General features: G+C 49.3%; 1 protein-coding gene across 1 annotated transcript; it reads left to right on the top strand.

Moving 5' to 3' along the window:
- On the top strand, positions 1 to 14,545 carry RAPSN (receptor associated protein of the synapse). The gene is made up of 8 exons (XM_038764847.1): positions 1 to 363; positions 1,117 to 1,455; positions 2,435 to 2,593; positions 5,565 to 5,663; positions 7,123 to 7,245; positions 8,208 to 8,261; positions 11,831 to 12,030; positions 13,810 to 14,545. The coding sequence occupies exons 1-8, from the start codon at positions 85 to 87 to the stop codon at positions 13,880 to 13,882; spliced, it is 1,326 nt and encodes a 441-aa protein (XP_038620775.1). The 5' UTR covers positions 1 to 84; the 3' UTR covers positions 13,883 to 14,545.
- Positions 14,546 to 23,318: the final 8,773 nt, after the last annotated feature.

Raw genomic sequence — 23,318 nt, 5'->3', positions numbered from 1 at the left:
CTGGTCATCCTTGGGCCCTGGGCCGGGACGGGGGGCGGTTTCAACCCGTGGCAGCCCGTAGGCCCCACCGAGACCCCACCTCTGATGGCCCGGACCCCCTTTCCCCCCCAGCCCTGCTTCTCCGTAAGGGCCGCGCTCCTCCCCCCGCGGCTCCACATTGGCGGGCGGGCCATGGGGCAGGATCAGACCAAGCAGCAGATCGAGAAGGGGCTTCAGTTGTACCAGTCGAACCGGACGGAGAAGGCTCTGCAGGTGTGGACGAAGGTGCTGGAGAAGAGCACGGACCCCTTGGGCAGGTTCCGGGTGCTGGGCTGCCTGGTCACCGCCCACTCGGAGATGGGCCGCTACAAAGATATGCTGAAGGTGAGGAGCGGAGGGGAAGGGCCGCGGGGCTGACGGAGCCGTCCGGGAGGGCCTCCTTTGGCGGGGTGGGTCTTCCCCAAAGCGCTCGAGAAATAAGGGTGGAAATTGGCCGCCACCATCCAGGGCTCCTGGAGGGGAGGGAGTCCGAGGAACGGGGAAAGCAGCTGGAATATAAGGGGAGATAAGCCGGAACCGGGACGGCCATCTCCAGCACGGCCCGCACCGAAACGGTCCACCTGAGGGAAAATCCTGCGAGGTGGCTGAGTGGGGAGGGGCGTCTAACCCTAAGTCACAGGACGGGTCGTACTTTTACCCCTCTTGTGCTTGCCCGAGGGCCCAGCTGCCGGGGGGAGTGGGGTGCATCCGTGACCAGTGGCGATGGAGTTGGGGAAGACCCCCCCCGACCTCCTCCTGGCTGCCCAGGCCGCAGATCCCATCCCTCATCATCATCATCATCATCATCATCAATCGCATTTATTGAGCGCCTACTGTGTGCAGAGCACTGGACTAAGCGCTTGGGAAGTCCGAATTGGCAACATATAGAGACAGGATAACGTCTCCAGGAGAAGGGATAGTTGACGGCGCTGAAGGCAGCTGGGCGGTCGAAGAGGATTAGGATTGAGGGCCATGGATTTGGCAAGGAGATCATCCCTCCCCGCCTCCGGCCCCGCCGGGTCCGTCCCCGTGGACCGAGCAGGACGGGCAGGGGGCTAGGCCTCTGGCTAAGAGGGGAGCGGTCCGCTGGGGGGGTAGTTCGCAGTGGTCCAGATCGACACGGCCCGGGAGCTGGAGGACCCCGACTACCTCACGGAGAGTTACCTGAACCTGGCGCGCAGCAACGAGAAGCTCTGCGAGTTCCAGAAGACCATCTCCTACTGTAAGACCTGCCTCACCATGCAGGGCCCGCGGGCCAGCCTGCCGCTCAACGGGCAGGTCAGCCTCAGCATGGGCAATGCCTACCTGGGCCTCAGCCTCTTTCAGAAGGCCCTGGAGTGCTTCGAGAAGGCCCTGCGCTACGCCCACAACAATGACGACAAGATGCTGGAGTGCCGAGTCTGCTGCAGCCTGGGCAACTTCTACTCTCAGGTCAAGGTGCGGGCCGTCGGAGGGGAAGGGGAGCCCCGAGGGGTGCTGGAGGAGTTGGGAGTCATTTCTGGCTGGATCTGGGAAAGGGGGGCTTCCCAGTATGGGAGGAAGGGGCCACGTTGAGGGTGAGAAGACCAGCAATCACCCCGGCACACGGAGGAAGTGCTGCCCGGGAAGATACAGCTTTGGAAGACAGCAGCCATCCCCAGCATTCACCACTGTAGATCGTAAGCTCCTTGTAGGCAGGGAACGTATCTCCCAAACCCTTAGGACAGTGCTCTGCTCCCAGTCGGCGAACTCACGGAAATCAATGGTATTTATAGGGCGCTTAGCGTGGGCGGAGCACTCTGCTAAGCGCTTGAGAGGGTACGATAAACAGGCACAATCCCCATGGGTCGCTGTGGGTTGTGGGCTAGGTAAAGTGGCTGGGTATATTTTGAGGAGTTTTGGGGCAACCCAATCTCAAGCAGAGAAATCAACGTTTAGTCCAAGATCAATAAGCGTCCACCACGGACATCGGATTAGCCGCAGATTTTCCAGGTTGGATGCTCTGTCTGATTAAATTCCGCTCTGTCCCTTGCTGTTTTACACCTGCTCTCTAGAGCTGTGAATCAGCATGAGAAGCAGCGTGGCTCAGTGGGAAGAGCACGGGCTTGGGAATCAGAGGTCATGGGTTCTAATCCCGGCTCCGCCGCTTATCGGCTGTGCGGCTTTGGGCAAGTTGCAACTTGTGTGCCTCAGTTACCTCATCTGTAAAATGGGGATTAAGATTGTGAGCCCCAAGTGGGACAGCTTGGATCGCCCTGTATCCCCCAGCACTTAGAACAGTGCTTTGCACATAGTAAGCGCTTAACAAATATTATTATTATTATTATTGTGGGCTGAAAGGCCAGAGTGGGAAGGAAGCAATATTCCCCACTGAAGACGACGAGGAACCGTGCGGGCCCCATTAACCCCCACCCCGTCCTTCCCCTTCTGGCTCCAGGACTTCGAAAAGGCCCTGTTCTTTCCCTGCAAAGCCGCCGAGCTGGTGAATGACTACGGCAAGGGTTGGAGCCTCAAATACCGGGCCATGAGCCAGTATCACATGGCGGTGGCCTATCGCAAGTTGGGGCACCTGGGCGACGCCATGGAGTGCTGTGAGGTAGGCCATGGGCCCCGGGGCCGGGCTGGACCCCGACTTTTGGGAAAGGGGAAGTCACCCGGGGACAGACAGCAATATTTTCCCTTCAGCTAATGGAAATATCTCACCCCAGAAGACCAAGATGGGGCCACAAAGACCCCTCAATTATTAATTATACGATTATTCAATTCAATTATACGACTGAATGAATGAATGAATGAATGATAATTATGAGCACCGTATTTGTTAAGCGCTTACTCTGTGTCAAATACTTCTCTAAGCACTAAGTAGATACAAGTTAATCTGGTCAGACACGGTCCCTGTCCCACGGGGGACTCACAAATCTAGGTATGGGGCGCACAGTCTATCATCATCATCATCATCAATCGTATTTATTGAGCGCTTACTGTGTGCAGAGCACTGTACTAAGCGCTTGGGAAGTACAAATTGGCAACATATAGAGACAGTCCCTACCCAACAGCGGGCTCACAGTCTATCCCCTGTCAGGGCTGCTCCCCTAGGAATCAATCAGTCGATCGTTGCTTTTTATCAAGCACTGACTTTATCAAGTGAAATAGATGGGATCCCTGCTGCTCCCTGTCCTTGTGACTCCCCGGAGAAGGAACCAAGCTTCCCGTCCGTCTTCTCCTATTCTGTCTGGGCCTTCAGCCGGTGGTTGATGAAAGTGGAACAAGCTGGCATTGTTGGATCGGCAAGACAACACATTTCCAAGGGGAACTCACTTTATAGCCCCAAATTTCCCGCTCTGTAGGAATGTGCCATTAAACAGGGAGAAGAGAAGGGTGTGGAGAGGTGGTGCTAGTAGAAAGGAAATTGGAAGAAGAGGAGGGAAGCCTGGTGGCCTAGTGGAAAAGGAGCCCGGTCCTGGAAGGTATCATCATCAATCGTATTTATTGAGCGCTTACTGTGTGCAGAGCACTGTACTAAGCGCTTGGGAAGTACAAGTTGGCAACATAGAGAGACAGTCCCTACCCAACAGTGGGCTCACAGTCACAGTATGAAGACCTGGTCCTAATCCCAGCTCAGCCACTGGCCTGCTGTGTGGCCCTGGGCAAATCACATTATTTAATAATCAATCAATCAATCAATCGTATTTATTGAGCGCTTACTATGTGCAGAGCACTGTACTAAGCGCTTGGGAAGTACAAATTGGCAACACATAGAGACAGTCCCTACCCAACAGTGGGCTCACAGTCTAAAAGGGGGAGACAGAGAACAGAACCAAACATACCAACAAAATAAAATAAATAGGATAGAAATGTACAAGTAAAATAAATAAATAAATAAATAAATAAATAGAGTAATAAATATGTACAATAATAATAATGATGGCATTTATTAAGTGCTTACTATGTGCACAGCACTGTTCTAAGCGCTGGGGAGGTTACAAGATGATCAGGTTGTCCCACGTGGGGCTCACAGTCTTAATCCCCATTTTACAGATGAGGCACCTGAGGCACAGAGAAACGTGGGGCTCACAGTCTTAATCCCCATTTTACAGATGAGGCACCTGAGGCACAGAGAAGTGAAGTGACTTGCCCGAAGTCACCCAGCTGACAAGTGGCGGAGCCGGGATTTGAACCCGTGATCTCTGACTCCAAAGCTCGTGCTCTTTCCACTGAGCCACGCTCGGCCTCGGTTTCCTCACCTGTAAAATGGGAACTCCAGAGCTGGCCTCCCTCCTATTTTGACTATGACCCCAAAGAGGAATAAGGGATTATCTCCTATCTACCCCAGTGCTTAGTACGGCGCGTGGCATAGAGGAAGCGCTTAACAAATACCACAATTACTATTATTGTTATTATTGTTATCAGGAGGTAAGGTTGAGGGAGGGGAACTCTGTTGGGTGGGCCAACAGATGAGGTAACTGAGGCACAGAGCAGTTAAGTGACTTGCCCGAAGTCACACAGCTGACAAGTGGCGGAGCCGGGATTTAAACCCGTGATCTCTGACTCCAAAGCTCGTGCTCTTTCCACTGAGCCACGCTGGGCCTCGGTTTCCTCACCTGTAAAATGGGAACTCCAGAGCTGGCCTCCCTCCTATTTTGACTACGACCCCAAAGAGGAATAAGGGATTATCTCGTATCTACCCCAGTGCTTAGTACGGCGCGTGGCATAGAGGAAGCGCTTAACAAATACCACAATTACTATTATCAATCAATCAATCAATTGTATTTATTGAGCGCTTACTGTGTGCAGAGCACTGGACTAAGCGCTTGGGAAGTACAAGTTGGCAACATAGAGAGACAGTCCCTACCCAACAGTGGGCTCACAGTCTAGAAGGGGGAGACAGAGAACAAAATATATTAAGAAAATAAAATAAATAGAATAGCTATGTACAAGTAAAATAAATCAATAAATAGAGTAATAAATACATACAAACATATATACATATATACAGGTGCTGTGGGGAAGGGAAGGAGGTAAGGTGGGGGGGATGGGGAGGAGGGGGAGAGGAAGGAGGGAAACGATAAGCATGGCCTGATCAATCAATCAATCATATTTATTGAGCGCTTACTGTGTGCAGAGCACCGCACTAAGCGCTTGGGAAGTAGAAGTTGGCAACATCTAGAGACGGTCCCTACCCAACAGCGGGCTCACAGTCTAGAAGGGGGAGATGGAAAGAGCACAGGCCCTGGAGATAGAAGACCTGAGTTCTAATCCCAGCTCTGCCGCTTGTCTGCTCTGTGACCTTGGCCCCGTCACTTAACTTCTCTGGGCACTGCTCACCTCATCTGTAAAAGGGGAATTAAGACTAAGTTCCATGTGGGACATGAACCGTGTCCAATCTGATTAACTCGTGTGTACTACTTGTGTGTATAGCGGCGTGTTATCTCACTATTATCTCACTAATCTCACTATTATGGTTATTATTGTTATCAGGAGGTAAGATTGAGGGAGGGGAACTCTGTTGGGCGGGCCGGGCTGAGAGCCTCCCCTGAGCCAGACGAAACGGGGATCTGCCCTCACAGGAGTCCATGAAGATCGCCCTCCAGCACGGGGACCGGCCCCTCCAAGCTCTCTGTCTGCTGTGCTTCGCCGACATCCACCGCAGCCGTCGGGATCTGGAGGTGGGAGCTTTGGGGTGGGATTGGGAAGGCGAGCTGCGTAGACGGGAAGAGGCCACGGATGTAGCGTGGCTTCGGATTTTGTCCCAGAAATCCCGCTCGACGAGGCGGGAGAGCGGCCACGCCAGCTGGACGGAGGGTCGCAGCCCAGTGGCCTTGGGGACGGAGGGCCGGGGACGGGAAAAGGAAACAACCCATTCGATAATAATAATAATAATGATGGTATTTGTTAAGCGCTTACTATGTGCAAAGCACTCTTCTAAGCGCTGGGGCGGTTACAAGGTGATCAGGTTGTCCCACAAGGGGTTCACAGTCTTCATCCCCATTTTCCAAGTGAGGTAACTGAAGCCCAGAGAATAATAATGATGGCATTTATTATTTATTGAATGCTTATTGTGTGCAGAGCACTGTAGTAAGCGCTTGGGAAGTACAAGTCGGATGCAGGTCCAGCAGAGATAGGTACCATATCGAAAGATATGATGTCTTTTAGACTGTGAGCCCACTATTGGGTAGGGACTGTCTCTGTATGTTGCCAAATTGTACTTCCCAAGCGCTTAGTACAGTGCTCTGCACACAGTAAGCGCTCAATAAATACGATTGATGATGAAAAGATCTGGGGGTCACAGGTGACCAGAAGCTCAACATGAATCGGTCCCGCAAGGCAATTATTTACAAAGCCAACTTGCCCTCTGAGACGTAGAGTCAAGGGAACGACCCGTGGAATTGGGAAATTGTTGAACTCCATCCTCATATACCGTTGAGCAAAGAATGAATAATAAATAAATAATGTTGGTATTTGTTAAGCGCTTACTATGTGCCAAGCACTGTTCTAAGCGCTGGGGTAGATACGAGGTGATCGGGCTGTCCCCCCGTAGGGCTCACGGTCTTCATCCCCATTTTCCAGATGAGGTAACTGAGGCCCAGAGAAGTGAAGTGACTTGCCCAAAGTCACCCAGCTGACAAGCGGCGGAGCCGGGATTCGAACCCATGACCTCCGACTCCCAAGCCTGGGCTTCTTTCCACTCAGCCGCGCCGCTTCTCTAGGCGTATCTCCTTTAGCTATTCATTCCCCTGTCGGGGCCGGTAGGGATGGGAGCCGGCCCGACTTGATGAGAAGCGGCGTGGCTCAGTGGAAAGAGCCCGGGCTTTGGAGTCGGGGGTCATGGGTTCAAATCCCACCTCTGCCGATTGTCAGCTGGGTGACTTTGGGCCAGTCACTTCACTGGACCTCAGTGACCTCCCATCTGGAAAAGGGGGATGAAGACGGTGAGCCCCCCGTGGGACAACCTGATCACCTTGTAACCTCCCTGGCGCTTAGAACATAGTAAGCGCTTAGTAAATGCCATTATTATTATTATTATTATGGGGTGGGAGGTGGGTTGAAGGGGCGGGGGGAGGAGGAGGCCCAGCCCAGGCCTGACTTGGTTCTCACGGCTTTCCCTTCTCCTCCGGCGAAGTGCAGATGGCCTTCCCCCGCTACGACTCCTCCATGAGCATCATGACTGAGATCGGGAATCGCCTGGGGCGGGTACAGGTGCTGCTAGGGGTGGCTAAGTGCTGGGTGACCCAGAAAGACCTGGAGAAGGTAAATGGTCCCCATTTTCCCCCTTGTCCCTTCCTGCCCCCCTCCGCCTCGGCCCCTTCCCCCAAACCCGGTGCAGACCCTTGCGGGGCGGATGGAGGTATTCAGAGCTTGGATGGTTTATCAGTCCAGTTCCAGAGTTGCATCCTTTCAAAGCCACCGGTTAGGAGAGAAGCAGGGAGGCTTCTCAATAATAATAATGATGGCATTTATTAAGCGCTTACTAGGTGCAAAGCACTGTTCTGAGCGCTGGGGAGGTTACAAGGTGATCAGGTTGTCCCACGGGGGGCTCACAGTATTAATCCCCATTTTACAGTTGAGGTAATGAGGCCCAGAGACGCTAAGTGACCTGCCCACAGCTGACAATTGGCGGAGCCGGGATTCGAACCCGTGACGTCTGACTCCAAAGCCCAGGCGCTTTCCGCTGAGGCACGCTGCTTCTTAACCACAAGCACGACCAGCTGGGGGGCCCTGGAGACCACTTAATGGTAGCAAAATATCTGCGCCCCTGGTTTGTGGCTTGTAGGCCAGATTAGGCCCTAGTTCTTGCTCTGCCTTGGGCTTGGAAAATAACATTACAATGACTCTGGCTCTTTTTCCTTGGACTTTCCCTCTTCCTCCTGGGGGACAGCTGGTCCTTTTTCAGTCCCGTCCCCCTCTCCCCCGCACCATTTTCACGTCGTGTCATTAGCCCCTCTGCCCAAGCGGGCTTCTCCTGAGCCCCGAGGCCCCAGGCCCACAGATCTGCCCTGTACGTATCTATTCTATTTATTTTATTTTGTTAGTATGTTTGGTTCTGTTCTCTGTCTCCCCCTTTTTAGACTGTGAGCCCACCGTTGGGTAGGGACTGTCTCTATATGTTGCCAACTTGTCCTTCCCAAGCGCTTAGTCCAGTGCTCTGCACACAGTAAGCGCTCAATAAATACGATTGATTGATTGATTGATTGATCTGCCCCTCTGCCCAGGCTCTGGATGCCATCGAGAAGGCCCAGGATCTAGCCGAAGGGCTGGGGAACAAGGTAAGGAACTTCTCTGCCTCCTTCCGAGCTTAGGGTTAGGGTTGGTGGTCCAGCCAGAGGGGAGAAACAGATTGGGGAAGATTGGCAGGAGATAACCTTTCCACAAGTCCCTTCATCCTGGTGCATGTGATTGCGTGCACGCATGTGTGTTTATGTGTGTATATGTGTAGTAGAGATATTTTTCTCACTCAATCTCCTGAAGATTTGTCCCCGTCCTTCTCCTAGGGACCACTCCAATTTGCTGGTCTGCACACTACCTGGCTCAGGGAATTATTAGTTACTTCTTTAGGAGACTCAGCCAACCGCCTCCACCACGGACAGTGATTATTGAGCACCCTCAAGGACAGGAATCATGTCTAACAAGTCTGTTGTACTCTCCCAAGTGCTTAGTTCAGTGCTCTGCACACAACAGGCGCCCAATAACTGCAATCGATTGACAGAACACCCGTCATCCCTCCTCCATCATGGACAGCATTTATTGAGCACCCTTGAGGACGGGAATCATTTCGACTAACTTGATTGTACGGTGCTCTCCCAAGTGCTTAGCTTTCAGTGCTCTGCTGTGCATCTAGCTTTAATTCTATTTGTTCTGACGACTTTGACACCTTTATGCGTGTTTTGTTCTGTTGTCTGTCTCCCCCTTCTAGACTGTGAGCCCGTTGTTGGGTAGGGTCTCTCTATGTTGCCGACTTGTACTTCCCAAGCGCTTAGTACAGTGCTCTGCACACAGTAAGCGCTCAATAAGTATGATTGAATGAATGAATGAATGCACATAGTAGGTGTCCAGGAACTGCAAGTGATTGACAGAACACACATGGTCCCATTCATGTTGTATGTATATCAATGTATTCATGTTGTATGTATCGAAAGCAGCGTGGCTCAGTGGAAAGAGCACGGGCTTTGGAGTCAGAGGTCATGGGTTCGAATCCCGGCTCCGCCACGTGTCTGCTGTGTGACCTTGGGCAAGTCACTTAACTTCTCTGAGCCTCAGTTACCTCATCTGTAAAATGGGGATTAAGACTGTGAGCCCCACGTGGGACAACCTGATCACTTTGTATCCCCCCAAGCGCTTAGAACAGTGCTTTGCACATAGTAAGCGCTTAACAAATGCCAACAGTATTATTATTATTATTATCAAGGGCAAAACGGGGGAGATGGACTGATTGGAAAATAATTAAGTTAATCGTGGTATTTGTTAAGTGCTTACTATGTGCCTTACCTCCTTCCCCTCCCCACAGCACCTATATATATGTATATATGTTTGTATGTATTTATTACTCTCTTTTATTTTGTTAATATGTTTTGTTTTGTCATCTGTCTCCCCCTTCTAGACTGTGAGCCCACTGTTGGATAGGGACCATCTCTATATGTTGCCAACTTGTACTTCCCAAGCGCTTAGTACAGTGCTCTGCACACAGTAAGCGCTCAATAAATACGATTGAATGAATGAATGTGCCAAACACTCTACTGAACCCTGGGTTAGATACAAGATAATCAGGTCCCACATGGGGCTCACAGTCTAAGTAGGAGGGAGAAAAGGTATGGGATCCCCATTTTGCAGACGAGGGAACTGAGGCACAGAAAATCAATCAATCGTATTTATTGAGCGCTTACTGTGTGCAGAGCACTGTACTAAGCGCTTGCGAAGTCCAAGTTGGCAACATCTAGAGACGGTCCCTACCCAACAGTGGGCTCACAGTCTAGAAGGGAAAGTGAAGCGACTTGCCCACGGACACACAGCGGGCAAGCGGCACAGCCAAGATTAGAACCCAGCTCCTCTGACCCCCAGCCCCGTGCATTATCCGCGATGTCACGCTGCTTTTCTAACGTACTTGGGGAAAGTACTTTGGGAAGCTCCTTGTGGGCAGGGAAAGTGTCTGTTTATTGTTGTATTGTTACTCTCCCAAGCGCTTAGCAGTGCTATCCACAATGTCACCCTGCTTTTCTAAAGTACTTGGGGAAACTACTTTGGGAAGCTCACTGTGGGCAGGGAAAGTGTCTGTTTATTGTTGTATTGTTACTCTCCCAAGCGCTTAGCAGTGCTATCCACAATGTCACGCTGCTTTTCTAAAGTACTTGGGGAAACTACTTTGGGAAGCTCACTGTGGGCAGGGAAAGTGTCTGTTTATTGTTGTATTGTTACTCTCCCAAGCGCTTAGCAGTGCTATCCACAATGTCACGCTGCTTTTCTAAAGTACTTGGGGAAACTACTTTGGGAAGCTCACTGTGGGCAGGGAAAGTGTCTGTTTATTGTTGTATTGTTACTCTCCCAAGCGCTTAGCAGTGCTATCCACAATGTCACGCTGCTTTTCTAAAGTACTTGGGGAAACTACTTTGGGAAGCTCACTGCGGGCAGGGAAAGTGTCTGTTTATTGTTGTATTGTTACTCTCCCAAGCGCTTAGCAGTGCTATCCACAATGTCACACTGCTTTTCTAAAGTACTTGGGGAAACTACTTTGGGAAGCTCACTGCGGGCAGGGAAAGTGTCTGTTTATTGTTGTATTGTTACTCTCCCAAGCGCTTAGCAGTGCTATCCACAATATGTCACGCTGCTTTTCTAAAGTACTTGGGGGAAACTACTTTGGGAAGCTCACTGTGGGCAGGGAAAGTGTCTGTTTATTGTTGTATTGTTACTCTCCCAAGCGCTTAGCAGTGCTATCCACAATGTCACGCTGCTTTTCTAAAGTACTTGGGGAAACTACTTTGGGAAGCTCACTGCGGGCAGGGAAAGTGTCTGTTTATTGTTGTATTGTTACTCTCCCAAGCGCTTAGCAGTGCTATCCACAATGTCACACTGCTTTTCTAAAGTACTTGGGGAAACTACTTTGGGAAGCTCACTGCGGGCAGGGAAAGTGTCTGTTTATTGTTGTATTGTTACTCTCCCAAGCGCTTAGCAGTGCTATCCACAATATGTCACGCTGCTTTTCTAAAGTACTTGGGGAAACTACTTTGGGAAGCTCACTGTGGGCAGGGAAAGTGTCTGTTTATTGTTGTATTGTTACTCTCCCAAGCGCTTAGCAGTGCTATCCACAATGTCACGCTGCTTTTCTAAAGTACTTGGGGAAACTACTTTGGGAAGCTCACTGTGGGCAGGGAAAGTGTCTGTTTATTGTTGTATTGTTACTCTCCCAAGCGCTTAGCAGTGCTATCCACAATGTCACGCTGCTTTTCTAAAGTACTTGGGGAAACTACTTTGGGAAGCTCACTGTGGGCAGGGAAAGTGTCTGTTTATTGTTGTATTGTTACTCTCCCAAGTGCTCTGCACAGAGTAAGCACTCGATAAGTACGATTGAACGAATGAATCCTTTAGCGAGGGAGGAAAGGGTCCAGATGACCGGACTTCTGCCCTACTTAATGGCGAGTCTTGTGTCCTGGATTCCCGCTCACCAAATGGCTCATATCTGACCTCACAACTCCCCCACTGGACCCCCACCCGCCAACCTCACCCCTCTTTCACCTGCCAGTCTTCCAAACCCGTGTCTCTGCCCCCCGCCCAGCCCTGTGTCCCCATCACCTGAGCCCTCCCAACGTCACGTCTCCGCCACCCCCTCTTCCCGCCCCATGCCCAGCTGAGCCAGCTGAAGCTGCACTGCCTGAGCGAGGGCATCTACCGCAGCAAGGGACAACAGCGGGAGCTGCGGGCTCACGTGGTCCGCTTCCACGAGTGCGTGGAAGAGACGGAGCTGTACTGCGGGCTGTGCGGGGAATCCATCGGGGAGAGGAACAGCCGGCTGCAGGCTCTGCCCTGCTCACATTTCTTCCACCTCAAGTAAGCAACCGTGGGGCCCGAGGCAGGGCCGGGGCAAGGTGGGGGTGGCGTCCTCTTTATGACGGCTTCGGGGTCCAGACTGTGCCCAGCCATCACTGTCCGTGGTGGAGGTGGTTGGCTGAGTCTCCTAAAGAAGTGACTAATAATACGAATATTACTAGTATTAGTAATCGAAGCTGTGGACAAGGGAGGATGGAGCCTAGACTGTGAGCCCGCTGTTGGGTAGGGACCGTCTCTATATGTTGCCAACTTGTACTTCCCAATCGCTCAGTACAGTGCTCTGCACACAGTAAGCGCTCAATAAATACGGCTGAATGAATGAATGCACATAGTAGGTGTCCAGTAACTGCAAGTGATTGACAGAACACACGTGATCCCATTCATGGTGTATGTATCCCAAGGGCAAAACGGGGGAGGTGGACTGATTGGAAAATAATTCAGTTGATCGTGGTATTTGTTAAGTGCTTACTACGTGCCAAACAGTCTACTGAACCCTGGGTTAGATGCAAGATAATCAGGTCCCACATGGGGCTCACAGCCTAAGTAGGAGGGAGAAGAGGTATCGAGTCCCCATTTTGTTTTCCTCGAAATGCGGGAAGTGGTGCCCTTCCATCCCGTCCCGTGAGGCAGGGCTCGGGGCTGAGGCTGACCCATCTCCCGCCGCCACCCAGGGCTGAGTAGCCAGGCCTCGGAAAAGCCCAGTCATCATCATCATCAATTGTATTTATTGAGCGCTTATGTTGCCAGCTTGTACTTCCCAAGCGCTTAGTACAGTGCTCTGCACACAGTAAGCGCTCAATAAATACGATTGATTGATTGATTACTGTGTGCAGAGCACTGTACTAAGCGCTTGGGAAGTACAATCCCCAAGTACAAGAACTTGTACTTCCCAAGCGCTTAGTACAGTGCTCTGCACACAGTAAGCGCTCAATACGATTGACTGATTGATTGATTACAAGTTGGCAACATATAGAGACAGTTCCTACCCAACAGTGGGCTCACAGTCTAAAAGGGGGAGATAGAGAACAAAACCAACCATACTAACAAAATAAAATAAATAGAACAGATATGTACAAGTAAAATAAATAAATAGAGTAATAAATATGTACAAACATATATACATATATACAGGTGCTGTGGGGAAGGGAAGGAGGTAAGATGGGGGGGTGGAGGGGGGAGGAGGGGGAGAGGAAGGAAGGGGCTCAGTCTGGGAAGGCCTCCTGGAGTAGGTGAGCTCTCAGTAGGGCCTTGAAGGGAGGAAGAGAGCTAGCTTGGCGGATGGGCAGAGGGAGGGCATTCCAGACCCGGGGGAGGACGTGGGCCGGGGGTCGATGGCGGGACGGGTGAGAACGAGGTACGGTGAGGTGGTTAGTGGCAGAGGAGCGGAGGGTGCGGGCTGGGCTGGAGAAGGACAGAAGAGAGGTGAGGTAGGAGGGGGCGAGGGGATGGACAGCCTGGAAGCCCAGGGTGAGGAGTTTCTGCCTGATGCGCAGATTGATTGGTAGCCACTGGAGATTTTTGAGGAGGGGAGTAACATGCCCAGAGCGTTTCTGGACAAAGACAATCCGGGCAGCGGCACGAAGTCTGGATTGAAGTGGGGAGAGACACGAGGATGGGAGATGAGAGAGAAGGCTGATGCAGTAGTCCAGTCCGGGTCTGTGTGGGGGAACAGACCCCTTCAGAGGCCCGAGGGCACAAGGGGACGAGGAGCTGAGGAGGCCCGTGGCTATGGGGGTTCCCTGACCTGGCCGGGGCTAAGCAGTGTCTCTTTCCTTGCAGATGCCTCCAGAACAAAGGACCCCGCGGCTGCCCCAACTGTCGGCGCTCCTCTGTGAAGCCAGGCTTCGTGTGAGCGAGGGGCATCCCTGCCACCCGTTGCCGCCCCCAGCCACCCCCCCATTCCCCATCTTCCGGCCCTCGCCATCCCTGGGGTTCGGCTGCTCTGACCGTCTCTCCCCTCAGAGGCCCACGCTTTGCTGCAAGCGAGCTCATTCCTGGGCCTGTTCCCATCTCCTTGGCCCTGTGTTTAGGGGCTGTAGTTCGGCTTTCCCCCAGACAGATCTCTTCTCGAATTCCAATGGTTGGAGGTGTTTTAGAAGTGGCCAAGGGGAGACAAATCAGCTTCTCCTTCTGCCAGCCTCTCCTGGTTTCCACCTCTCTAGAAGCTCCTTCTCCTAATTGTCCTCTCTTCCCACCCACTCCCTTGTTGTCATGTTATGTCCCTGCTACCAAGCCTCTTTTCCCGCTTAACCTAATGTTCCTCCGCCTTCCCCGACAGTGGCCTGAACTTCCCCCATGCCCCCCAACCCTGTCCACCGTGGCATCTTGAGGTGCCTTGGCCTCCACTTACCTCAACTCCTCGGGGCCTGAGATTCCTTGGGGCAAAGCTGACCAAACTGGGCTTGGGATTGCCATCTTCCCCGAAACAGGGGCTGCCCTCTGCCCAGACCCCACAGCCCCCACCCAAGAAGAATTATAATAATGACCGCGGCATTTGTGAGGGGCTTACTATGCGCCAAGCACTGGGATAATCCCCTGCCTGGGGTGGATACAAGATCATAGTGCTTGGCACATAGTAAGCACTTAATAAATGCCATCATTATTATTATTATTATCATCATCAGGTCAGATACAGTCCCTGTTCCACAGTGTAGTGACTCAAACTAGCCCCGCTGAAGGAACGTGAGCCCGTTATGGGCAGGGACTGTCTCTGTTGCTGAACTGTACTTCCCAAGCGCTTAGTACAGTGCTCTGCACACAGTAAGCGCTCAATAAATACAACCGAATGAATGAATGGATGCCCCTTGGGCCTGTTCCTTCCTCGGTCCATATTGATTTAGTCACATGTGGAAGGCTTTGAACACAACGGAGCAGTGTGGTCTAGTGGGTACAGCTTGGGCTTGGGAGTTAGAGGACTTGAGTGCTAATCCCCCAAACTCCATTTTATTATGAAAAAAAATGATGGCATTTATTAAGCGCTTCCTATGTGCAAAGCACTGTTCTAAGCGCTTAAAATGATTATAAAGCTATTTGCTCACTCTCCCAAGTGTTCAGTACAATGCTCTGCACACAGTAAGTGCTCAATAAATATGATTAATTGAGTGATTGATCCCAGCTCTGTCACACTACTGTGTGACCTCAGGCAAGTCACTTAACTTCTCTAGGCCCCAATTTTCTCATCTGTAATTGAGGATTCAATACCTGTTCCCCCTCCTCCTTACCCCGTGAGCCCCATGTGGGACAGATACTGTGTCCAATCTGGTGATTTTATATCCACCCCATGCTCAGTACCATGCTTGGCACAGAGTTATCCCTTAACAAATAACACAATTAATGGTATTTGTTGGCTCTAGCTCAGAAGGCACTCATTAGACGGGGATGATGCAGAGAACGTCGTTTTTTAATTTCCCTGGTGCTGCCTTCTTTGTAATCTACACTTTCTGGAAATCTACTCTGAACCACCCGTTGTAATCTACACTTTATGGAAAAATAAACCCTGCTTAGTGTACAATCCTTACGATATTTAAAATCGGTTTTGGAAAATCTGTCCACAGTAAGAGCACGGTTTCTGCTTCCCCGTTTAAGTGAAATTAGTAAATGTAAATCAATAAAAACAATCAAAAGCTCATTTTCATAAAAAAATCTCTGGTTTATTATATTGCAGGAAGGAGAGGTGGTAGAAAATTCTAGGCTATTTCGGGGTTCCCTCCGTTTCATTTTTTAGCTCGTGACAGAGCCCGGACCCCTTTACGCTGGAAAATTTGCCTGTGATTGGGGTGGGTGTTGGACCCCAGGAGTCCTGAGTCCCAGAGGTGGCTTTCATTCATTCATCCATTCAATCGTATTTATTGAGCGCTTACTGTATGCAGAGCACTGTACTAAGCGCTTAGAAAGTACAAGTCAATAAATACGCTCAATAAATACGATTGAATGAGTGAATGAATGAATTTAATATGTTTTGTTTTGTTCTCTGTCTCCCCCTTCTAGACTGTGAGCCCGCTGTTGGGTAGGGACCGTCTCTAGATGTTGCCAACTTGTACTTCCCAAGCGCTTAGTACAGTGCTGTGCACACAGTAAGCGCTCAATAAATACGATTGAATGAACAAGTCAGCGACAGATAGAGACGGTCCCTACCCAACAACGGGCTCACAGTCTAGAAGGGGGAGACAGGAGACAAAACAAAACATGTGGACAGGTGTCAAAATCATCAGAACAAATAGAATTATAGCTATATGCACATCATTAACAAAATAAATAGTAAATACGTACAAGTAAAATAGAGTAATAAATCTGTACAAATATATATACAGGTGCTGTGGGGAGGGGAAGGAGGTAGGGTGGGAGGGAAGGGGAGGAGGAGAGGAAAAAGGGGGCTCAGGCTGGAAAGGCCTCCTGGGCAGAACATGGGGAGCAGCTGCCTCTTGAGGGGCATCACCTGAGGGGACAGCGGATATTAAAAATTGAAAAATTGGATTTCTGCCCACCATCTTCATTCATTCATTTGTTCAATTGTATTTATTGAGCGCTTACTGTGTGCAAAGCAGTGTACTAAGCACTTGGGAGTGTACAATATAAGAACAAAGAGACACCTTCCTGCCCACAAGCAGCTCACATCTCACTGTCGACCGGCCAGCAGCCTTTCCCTTCTCGTCTATATTCAACACAGCCGCCTGAATCGTCGCTAGGCACACACAATTTGTCATATTGTACCCTCCCAAGCGTTTAGTCCAGTGCTCTGCACACAGTAAGCGCTCAATAAATCCGATTGAATGAATGAATGAATGAATCGACTGTGAGCCTGCTGTTGGGTAGGGACCGTCTCTATATCTTGCCAACTTGTACTTCCCAAGCGCTTAGTACAGTGCTCTGCACACAGTAAGCGCTCAATAAATACGATTGAATGAATGAATGAATGAAAGTGCCCAGCATGGGCGCGGGGCCAGTGTGGAAACGGACCTTGGGCAGAATGCAGTGACTCTGGAGCTAGGGAAACCCTCTGACCTAAGGGGTTTGAAAGGATTTCTGCCCACCATCTTCATTCATTCGCTCAATTGTATTTATTGAGCGCTTACTGTGTGCAAAGCAGTGTACTAAGCGCTTGGGAGTATACAATATAAGAACAAACAGACACCTTCCTGCCCACAAGCAGCTCACATCTCACTGTTGACCAGCCAGCAGCCTTTCCTTTCTCCAGTCTATATTCAACACAGCCGCCTGAAACATCACTGGGCACACACTATTTGTCATATCGCACCCTCCCAAGCATTTAGTACAGTGCTTTGCACACAGTAAGCGCTCAATAAATATGATTGAATGACTGAATTAATGAAAGTGCCCAGCATGGGCGCGGTGCCGGTGTGGAGACGGACCTTGGGCAGAATGCAGTGACTCTGGAGGAAGAGAAATCCTCTGACCTAAGGGGTTTGAAAGGATTTCTGCCCACCATCTTCATTCATTCGCTCAATTGTATTTATCGAGCGCTTACTGTGTGCAAAGCAGTGTACTAAGCGCTTGGGAGTGTATAATATAAGAACAAACAGACACATTCCTGCCCACAAGGAGCTCACATCTCACTGTCGACCGGCCAGCAGCCTTTCCCTTCTCCAGTCTATATTCAACACAGCCGCCTGAATCATCACTGGGCACACACAATTTGTCATATTGTACCCTCCCAAGTGTTTAGTACAGTGCTCCGCACACAGTAAGCGCTTAATAAATACGATTGAATGAATGAATGAATGAATGTGCCCAGCATGGGCGCGGTGCCAGTGTGGAATCGGACCTTGGGCAGAATGCAGTGACTTTGGAGCAAGAGAAATCCTCTGACCTAGGGGTTTGAAAGGATTTCTGCCCACCATCTTCATTCATTCGCTGAATTGTATTTATCGAGCGCTTACTGTGTGCAAAGCACTGTACTAAGTGCTTGGGAGTGTACAATATAAGAACAACAGACACATTCCTGCCCACAAGCAGCTCACATCTCACTGTCGACCGGCCAGCAGCCTTTCCCTTCTCCAGTCTATATTCAACACAGCCGCCCGAATCGTCACTGGGCACATACAATTTGTCATATTGCACCCTCCCAAGCATTTAGTACAGTGCTCTGCACACAGTTAAGCACTCAATAAATACGATTGAATGAATGAATGGACTGTGAGCCCATTATTGGGTAGGGACCGTCTCTATATGTTGCCAACTTGTACTTCCCAAGCGCTTAGTACAGTGCTCTGCACATAGTAAGCGCTCAATAAATACGATTGAATGAATGAATGAATGAATGAATGAAAGTGCCCAGCATGGGCATGGTACCAGTGTGGAGACAGACCTTGAGCAGAATGCAGTGACTCTGGAGCAAGAGAAATCCTCTGACCTAGGGGTTTGAAAGGATTTCTGCCCACCATCTTCATTCATTCGCTCAATTGTATTTATCGAGCGCTTACTGTGTGCAAAGCAGTGTACTAAGCGCTTGGGAGTGTATAATATAAGAACAAACAGACACATTCCTGCCCACAAGGAGCTCACATCTCACTGTCGACCGGCCAGCAGCCTTTCCCTTCTCCAGTCTGTATTCAACACAGCCGCCTGAATCATCACTGGGCACACACAATTTGTCATATTGTACCCTCCCAAGTGTTTAGTACAGTGCTCTGCACACAGTAAGCGCTTAATAAATACGATTGAATGAATGAATGAAGGAAAGTGCCCAGCATGGGCACGGTGCCAGTGTGGAGACGGACCTTGGGCAGAATGCAGTGACTCTGGAGCAAGAGAAATCCTCTGACCTAAGGGGTTTGAAAGAATTTCTGCCCACCATCTTCATTCATTCACTCAATTGTATTTATTGAGCACTTACTGTGTGCAAATCAGTGTACTAAGCGCTTGGGAGTGTACAATATAAGAACAAACAGACACCTTCCTGCCCACAAGCAGCTCACATCTCACTGTCGACCGGCCAGCAGCCTTTCCCTTCTCCATCTATGTTCAACACAGCCGCCTGAATCGTCGCTGGGCACACACAATTTGTCATATTGTACCCTCCCAAGCGTTTAGTCCAGTGCTCTGCACACAGTAAGCGCTCAATAAATACGATTGAATGAGTAAATCTCCACTCCTCAAACACCTCCAAAGGCTGCCCAGTTCCCACTGCCTGCAACACAATCTAGGAAGGAGCTTGGCCTAGTGGAAAGAGCGCGGACCTGCCTGGGAGTCTGAGGACCTTGGTTCTAATCCTGGCTTCACCACTGGTCCTCCTGTGTGACTTTGGGCAATTCACTTCACTTCTCTGTGCTTCAGTTTTCTCATCTGTAAAATGGGGATTAAATCCTCCTCCCTCCATCTTCGACTGTGAGTCCTATTTACGACAGGGACTGTGTCCAACCTGAATCTAGTGGCAACTGCACAGGCTGGGGAGCCAGAGTGACTTCTAATCCCGGCTCCGCTACTTGTCTGCTGTGTGACCTTGGGCAGGTCACTTAATCAATCAATCAACCAATCGTATTTATTGAGCGCTTACTGTGTGCAGAGCACTGTACTAAGCGCTTAACTATACTTAACTCCTCTGTGCCTCAGTTACCACAACTGCAAAATGGGGATTAAGACTGTGAGCCCCACATGAGACAAACTGATTACCCTGTATCTACTCCAGAGCTCAGAACAGTGCTTGGCACATACTAAGCGCTTAATAATAATAATAATAATAATAATAATGGCATTTATTAAGCGCTAACTATGTGCAAAGCACTGTTCTAAGCCCTTGGGAGGTTACAAGGTGATCAGGTTGTCCCACGGGGGGCTCACAGTCTTCATCCCCATTTTACAGAGGAGGGAACTGAGGCCCAGAGAAGTGAAGCGACTTGCCCAAAGTCACCCAGCTGACAATTGGTGGAGTCGAGATTTGAACCTGTGACCTCTGACTCCAAAGCCCATGCTCTTTTCACTGAGCCACGCTGCTTAACAAATACCATCATTATTATTATTATTACCCCAGTGCCTAGAATAATAATAATGATGATGGCATTTATTCACTCATTCAATCGTATTTATTGAGCACTTACTGTGTGCAGAGCACTGGACTAAGCGCTTGGGAAGTACAAGTTGGCAACATATAGAGACAGTCCCTACCCAACAGCGGGCTCACAGTCTGGAAGGGGGAGACAGAAAACAAAACAAAACATATTAGCAAGATAAAATAAATAGAATGAATATGTACAAATAAAATAAATAAATAATAAAATAATAAATCAAATAAATAAATAGAATAATAAATACATACAAACATATGTACATATATACAGGTGCTGTGGGGAGGGGAAGGAGGTAAGGCGGGGGGATGGGGAGGAAAGAGCTTACTATTAAGCTATTAAGCACTTACTGTGTGCAAAGCACTGTTCAAATCACTGGGGAGGTAACCAGGTGATCAGGTTGTCCCACGAGGAGCTCACAGTCTTAATCCCCATTTTACAGATGAGGTAACTGAGGCACAGAGAAATCAACTGGCGTGCCCAAAGTCACCCAGCTGACAATTGGCGGAGCAGAGATTTGAACCCATGACCTCTGACTCCAAAGCCCATGCTCTTTCCACTGAGCCACACTGTTTCTCTAGCAGTGAACAGTGCTTGGCATATGGTAAGCGCTTAATAATAATAATAATAATAACAAATACCACAATTATTTTATCTGCCCCAGTGTTTCGATTGGTGCCTGACACACAGTAAGTGCTTAATAATAATAATAATAATAATGGTATTTTGTTAAGCACTTACTATGTGCAAAGCACTGTTCTAAGCACTGGGGAGGTTACAAGGTGATCAGGTTGTCCCACGGGGGGCTCACACTTTTAATCCCCATTTTTACAGGTGAGGGAACTGAGGCCCAGAGAAGTGAAGTGACTTGCCCAAAGTCACACAGCTGACAAGTGGCGGAGTCGGAATTTGAACCCACGACCTCTGACTCCAAAGCCCGGGCTCTTTCCACTGAGCCACACTGCTTCAATAATAATAATAATAACAAATACCACAATTATTTTATCTGCCCCAGTGTTTCAAATGGTGCTTGACACACAGTAAGCGCTCAACAAATATCACTAAAAAAAGGCTTTGCACAGCTCTCTCCATTTTACATAATAATAATAATGATGGCATTTGTTAAGCGCTTACTTTGTGCCAGGCACTGTACTAAGCGCTGGGGCGGATGCAAGCAAATCGGGTTGGACACAGTCCCTGTCCCACAATGGGGCTCACAGTCTCAATCCCCATTTTACAGATGAGGTAACTGAGGCCCAGAGAAGTAAAGTGACTTTCCAGCTGTCTTCACCGGCTCCTCCCTAGCTTGCAATCTTGATTCCCCACTCACCGGGAAAGAACAATCAATCAATCGTATTTATTGAGCGCTTACTGTGTGCAAAGCACTGCGCTAAACGCTTAAGAACACCAGTTTAGGAGTCAAAAGTACCTGCGTTCTAATCCCGACTCTGCCTCTTATTCATTCAGTCATTCAGTCGTATTTATTGAGCGCTTCCTGGGTGCAGAGCACTGTACTAAGCGCTTGGGAACAGATGGAGACGGTCCCTACCCAACGACGGGCTCACAGTCTAGAAGGGGGAGCACCTGCTTGGTAAACTAAAATAAATCACTTTTAACTTCTCTGGGCCACAGTTTTCTCATCTCTGAAATGGGGATTGAATAACTGAGAGCAGCATGAAAAGCAGCGTGGCTCTTTTGTAAAATGGGGATTAATAATCAATCAATCGTATTTATTGAGCGCTTACTGTGTGCAGAGTGATGTATTAAGCGCTTGGGAAGTACAAGTTGGCAACATATACAGTCCCTGCCCAACAGTGGGCTCACAGTCTAAAATAATAGCCTAATAATAGTAATAATGGCATTTATTAAGCGCTTACTATGTGCAAAGCACTGTTTTAAGCGCTGGGGAGGTTACAAGGTGATCAGGTTGTCCCACAGGGGGCTCACAGTTTTGATCCTTATTTTACAGAGGAGGTAACTGAGGCACAGAGAAGTTATTCATTTATTTATTTTACTTGTACATATCTATTCTATTTATTTTATTTTGTTAATATGTTTGGTTTTGTTCTCTGTCTCCCCTTCTAGACTGTGAGCCCGCTGTTGGGTAGGGACCGCCTCTAGATGTTGCCAACTTGTACTTCCCAAGCGCTTAGTACAGTGCTCTGCACACAGTAAGCGCTCAGTAAATACGATTGATTGATTGATTAAGTGACTTGCCCAAAGTCACACAGCTGACAAGCGGCAGAGTCGGGATTCGAACTCATGACCTCTGACTCCAAAGCCCGTGTTCTTTCCACTGAGCCACGCTGCTTCTCTAGCCACGCAGACTCAGACTGAGAGCCCCTCCCGTGGGACAACCTGATCACCTTGTTACCGCCTCAGCGCTTAGAACAGTGCTTTGCACATAGTAAGCGCTTAATAAATGCTATAAAAAAACCCCAAAACGGTTCTTCCCTCTTATATTCCCACGAGAAGCAGCATGGCTTTTAGACTGTGAGCCCACTGATGGGTAGGGCCCGTCTCTATATGTTGCCAACTTGTACTTCCCAAGCGCTTAGTCCAGTGCTCTGCACACAGTAAGTGCTCAATAAATACGATTGATTGATTGATTGATTGATAGTCCCACGAGGAGCAGCGTGGCTTCTAGACTGTGAGCCCACTGATGGGTAGGGACTGTCTCTATATGTTGCCAACTTGGACTTCCCAAGCGCTTAGTCCAGTGCTCTGCACGCAGTAAGCGCTCAATAAATACGATTGATTGATTGATTGGCTCAGTGGAAAGAGCCCGGGCTTGGGAGTCAGAGGTCATGGGTTCGAATCCCGACTCTGCCACATGTCTGCTGTGTGACCTTGGGCAAGTCACGTAACTTCTCTGAGCCTCAGTTCCCTCACCTGTAAAATGGGGATGAAGAGTGTGAGCCCCACGTGAGACAACCTGATCACCTTGTATCTCCCCCAGCGCTTAGAACAGTGCTTTGCAATCAATCGTATTTATTGAGCGCTTACTGTGTGCAGAACACTGTACTAAGCGTTTGGGAAGTACAAGTTGGCAACATATAGAGACAGTCCCTACCCAACAGCGGGCTCACAGTAGTAAGCGCTTAACAAATGCCATTATTATTATTATTATTATTATTATGTATATATGTTTGTACATATTTATTACTCTATTTATTTATTTATTTTACTTGTACATATCTATTCTATTTATTTTATTTTGTTAGTATGTTTGGTTTTGTTCTCTGTCTCCCCCTTTTAGACTGTAAG

The sequence above is a fragment of the Tachyglossus aculeatus genome, chromosome 22 (genome assembly GCF_015852505.1).
Source record: "Tachyglossus aculeatus isolate mTacAcu1 chromosome 22, mTacAcu1.pri, whole genome shotgun sequence".
Taxonomy (NCBI): Eukaryota; Metazoa; Chordata; class Mammalia; order Monotremata; family Tachyglossidae; genus Tachyglossus; species Tachyglossus aculeatus.
Note: the sequence above shows the minus strand (reverse complement) of the source record. Positions and strands in the feature narration are given on the sequence as shown.